The sequence below is a fragment of the Brassica oleracea genome, unplaced genomic scaffold (assembly GCF_000695525.1).
Source record: "Brassica oleracea var. oleracea cultivar TO1000 unplaced genomic scaffold, BOL UnpScaffold00992, whole genome shotgun sequence".
NCBI lineage: Eukaryota > Viridiplantae > Streptophyta > Magnoliopsida > Brassicales > Brassicaceae > Brassica > Brassica oleracea.
In genome coordinates, this window is record NW_013617575.1 from 11,367 (window position 1) to 15,782 (window position 4,416).

The 4,416-nt window shown below is 38.1% G+C and overlaps 1 protein-coding gene across 1 annotated transcript; it reads left to right on the forward strand.

The window, feature by feature from the left end:
• The first annotated feature begins 2,693 nt into the window (after window positions 1-2,693).
• Window positions 2,694-4,207, forward strand: LOC106320637. The gene is made up of 3 exons (XM_013759010.1): window positions 2,694-3,923; window positions 3,990-4,085; window positions 4,190-4,207. Exons 1-3 carry the CDS (start codon window positions 2,694-2,696, stop codon window positions 4,205-4,207), a joined length of 1,344 nt encoding a protein of 447 aa, XP_013614464.1.
• Window positions 4,208-4,416: the final 209 nt, after the last annotated feature.

The window sequence follows — 4,416 nt, forward strand, 5'->3', positions numbered from 1 at the left end:
TTTAGAATCAAAATCTTGGGTTTTTTTAGCTCATTGTGGAGAGAAAGTGAGAGATATGTTGTGTTTAATTCACAAGAATGGAAAAAGAAGAAGGGTAAATCGATTTTGGGAGCATTAAGAGCTTCAAATTGGTTGTTCATGGTGGTTGTGGTATTGATGACAATGGCAATCTTGTAATTACTTGAAGATGATGAGGGTGAGAGAGTAAGGATGTCATTTTCGAAAAAAAAAATAAAAAAAATTGATGGTATTTTCGTAAATTATATGAACTTGTGGGGTGAATAGGGCAAAACTAATTTTCAAAACAAAAGGAAGTTAGTTTTGTGTTTGATTTTAAGTTGTAGGTCAATTTTGCAAAAAACCCTTGTTTTATTTATATTATTTTAGTTTTTATACCATTGTATTTTGTTTCTTTCATGCAAGATTTGAAATATTTTAAAAAATTTAATATGAATTATGCATTATTTGATTAAACCAAAGGAATATTATGTAAAAATATAATTATACTAAGCGCAGTTAATACCTCTAATTTATACTAATAGTTAAATTTATTTTTAATAGTGTTATAATTATCAAAATCTAATGAAGTTACAGAGTTTTTTGTGTTTGTGAAAATATAAATTTAACTTATTTTTGTTTATATTTAAAACCATACATTTGAAAAGTGTAACTCGACTTATCAAAATTATTATATTGTAAGAATTCAACATGAGCATTGCAAACATTTGTTCTATATATTTCGACGTCGGTTTATAATGCATTCGTATCCTTAAAAATAAAAAGGATGTCTTTCATGTCTTCTTGACTCTTTGTATCCTCATAACACCTGGAAGAGAGGATACCATTGTATTAATCAGTAATATTTTTATGTGCTATACCAAACAAAAGTTTATAAAAATCAAAGAGCAAAGGAGAAAGAAAGAGCTCTGACTTATCTCAAATCTGAAAGTGTTTGCACTGACTGCAGACCCAGTGATTCAAGATACCATCCGCATGCAGAAATATGTGCAAGAAATTTGCAAGTGGACCATGATAAAGTCATCAATTGTCTCACCGAGCTGGAGAAAGAAAAACTGAAAGTAGAAAACAACTTTAAAGATGACTTTGAAGGTCGAGTACAGAACCAAGGTGCGGGAAAAGGGATGTGAAGAGGTCCAGAGGTTTAGATTGTCTCCAGCAACTGCATACTTAGAGTTATGGTCTTTGTATGATTTTTCTCCCAGTGAGTGAAGCTCAACAATGGCTTCTTCAAATGCCTAAAGGAGGATCAAATATCAACACAGAGAAATTGAGGGCGAGACCAAGCCTTATTGGAAGAGTAGGCGCCACATCAGCAGCTGTGATATCCTTCAAAACAAATTATATTCAAAGAGAGACACATCAGTTCGGTTTTCTGCAACAATGCCCTCCCTTGAAGCTTATTTCACTAATGTTAAGTACCATCAAAGAACGACATGCACGATTGGATTATGCAAGTGATTATTCATACAAAAATTTCTGAATTTCTAAGATGACAACACTGCCACTCGTGTAGAGCATATAGGATATAATCATCACACACTTGAGCATCCAAATGTAGAAACTCGTGAAACCCCGCAAATTTCAGTATTCCAGGTCATGATCTAAACATAAGAGAAGATCGTACCTTAATCTTTCATAGAGATAAGAATAAAAAAAAACCAAGGTGTGAAAAGACCAGAGGCGTATGAACATTGTATAGGCAGAGAGCGATTACGGAACCGTAGATTACCTAAAAAAACATATCAGTTACGCCGTAATAGCAAAGCCCACCCGAAAAATACTAATAGACAGTCAATGTCGCCGGAATCAAGAGAGACCAAACACATTCATCTATGGCCCTATAAGTAAGAGACTTACCGATGTTCTGGATCTTCAGTTAGCAACGGCACTTAATCATGCTCCGACGTACTTCCTGGCGGTGATGACTCATGTTCCATGGTGATTTAGATACTTCATTCTCAGTTTTATTCTCTGATAAAAATGAGGCGGAAAAAATCAGAACTTTAAAACTGTGACCAAGAAAGTAAGCGATAAGGTCTACTTAAACAAGTGACTGGTTCCAAAATTTCTCATTCAAAAGAGGTTCAATAAAAGATATGAACACAAACACTTGATAATTTAAGAGAAGAGCTGGAATATTTTAAAACTACAATGATCATGAGTTTAAAGAACAAAAAACATTTGCATCAAGGAGGAACGTGTCAACACCCATCAACTCGCTATGGTGTGAAACTCCTCGCTTGAGAGATTGAAGAAGGAAGAGCGACCAGTCTGTAGATCGGAGAGGAAAACCAAATCGTTAGCCATGACTCAAACTTGTTGTCAACTGATTAGTTTAGATCGAAGGATGATTCTGAAAGTTTGAACTCGTACTTTTTATAGCAGAGCCTCCATCGCCGTGCACTCTACTGATAGAATATGGAATATTCTTCGCCTAACAAACTGAGTCTGTTTAGATAAGATCTTTGTATATCTTGTAAATCCTGATATTGTGTAACAACTTTGGGTATTTAAACCCTGTTAATAGAACGTATCCCACAAGGGAATTTACCCAACTTTCATGGTATCAGAGCAAATCCTATTTATCTAATCTCTTCTTTATCTTCACACTCTCTGTCTCTCTTCTTCTTCTTCGTTTCTTTTTTTTCTTTCTACTTCTTCAAGTCGTAACCATGGCTGCTCTTCAACACGTTGACAGAGCATTCGGTGTGACAAACATTAAAAATCACATCCCAGTCATCCTCGATCTAGATGACCATAACTACGATGCGTGGCGTGAGCTCTTCCATACGCATTGTCTTGCTTTTGACGTCTCAGGCCACATTGACGGCACGTCCCCTCCCAACGGTGATGACGACGCTGTTTGGCACAAACGTGACGGGCTCGTGAAACTTTGGCTCTATGGAACCCTTAGACCAAAGCTTTTTCGTAGTTCCTTCAAAACTGGTGGCACGGCGAGAGATATTTGGGTGCGAGTTGAGAATCAGTTTCGCAACAACAAGGAAGCAAGAGCTATTCAGTTGGACAACGAGCTTCAGACAACTGAAATCGGAGACATGACAATTCAGGTTTATTGTCAAAAACTTAAGTCTCTATCTGATTTGCTCACTAACGTTGATGCTCCTGTTTCCGATCGCACTCTTGTGATGTATATGCTTAATGGTCTTAACGAACGTTTTGACAACATCATCAACGTAATCAAACATCGCGAACCCTTCCCTTCCTTTGAGTCCGCTCAAAATATGCTTGAGATGGAAGAAAAGCGGGTCAACAAGTTTGTCAAGCCGCCTGTTAACAAAGACAACTCATCTTCATCTACCATCCTCACGGTTGCAGACAATCGATCCAGCTCCCCAAACCAACCTCGTCAAGGCAACAACGTCAACAATAATCGTGGGAGCCGTCGCAACAATAACAACAGGTTCAAGGGTCGCAACAACTTCAACAACCGCCAACAGCAAAACAACTGGAATCCCAACATGTACTGGAACTCCCTGTTTCAACAATGGCAGCAACCTCCATACTGGGGGCCTTTCATGCCGCAGAATCAAAACACACGAGGGGTGCTTGGCCCACGACCAGTCACGAATCAACAAGCGAATCTGACACTCAATGCACCGCAGCTCACCACTGACTTCGCTCATGCCTTCAACACAATGCAACTTGCTGATCCTTCTGGTGCTGATTGGTACATGGACTCTGGGGCAACCTCTCACATGGCGGCAAATCAAGGTATCCTCAAGTCTGGTATTATTAAAGATGTCAATCATTCTGTTATTGTTGGCAATGGTTCAAGGATTCCTGTCGTTTCATCTGGAAATACCATTCTAAACACATCATCTTGTCCCATGCTTCTCAATAATGTGCTTATTACTCCTCAGATTGTCAAGAACTTAATCTCGGTTAGAAAATTTACCAAAGATAATTTTTGTTCTGTGGAATTTGATCCGTTTGGGTTTTCTGTGAAGGATCTTCAGACTCGAATGGTTCTTCTGTGCAGTAACAGCCCTGGAGATCTCTACTCTTTCCTTCCAACTCCAGCGCATTCAACCTCCAATGCTTTGGTTTCTTTGTCGCCAGATTTATGGCACAAGAGATTAGCTCATTTGAATAACAACTCTCTTTATTCTTTACGTTTTTCAAATTATATTTCTTGTAATAAGGACAGCCTTGCTACTTCTTGTGAGGCATGTCAACTTGGGAAACACAATAAATTACCTTTTTATAACTCTGCCTCCTTCACAACTCATCCTTTTCAGCTTATTCATTCTGATGTCTGCACATCACCTGTTCCAAGCATCGGTGGGATTAAATATTATGTTTTGTTCCTTGATGACTACAGTCACTTTCTATGGGTTTTCCCACTTCGTCGCAAGTCTGATGTGTTCTCTAAAT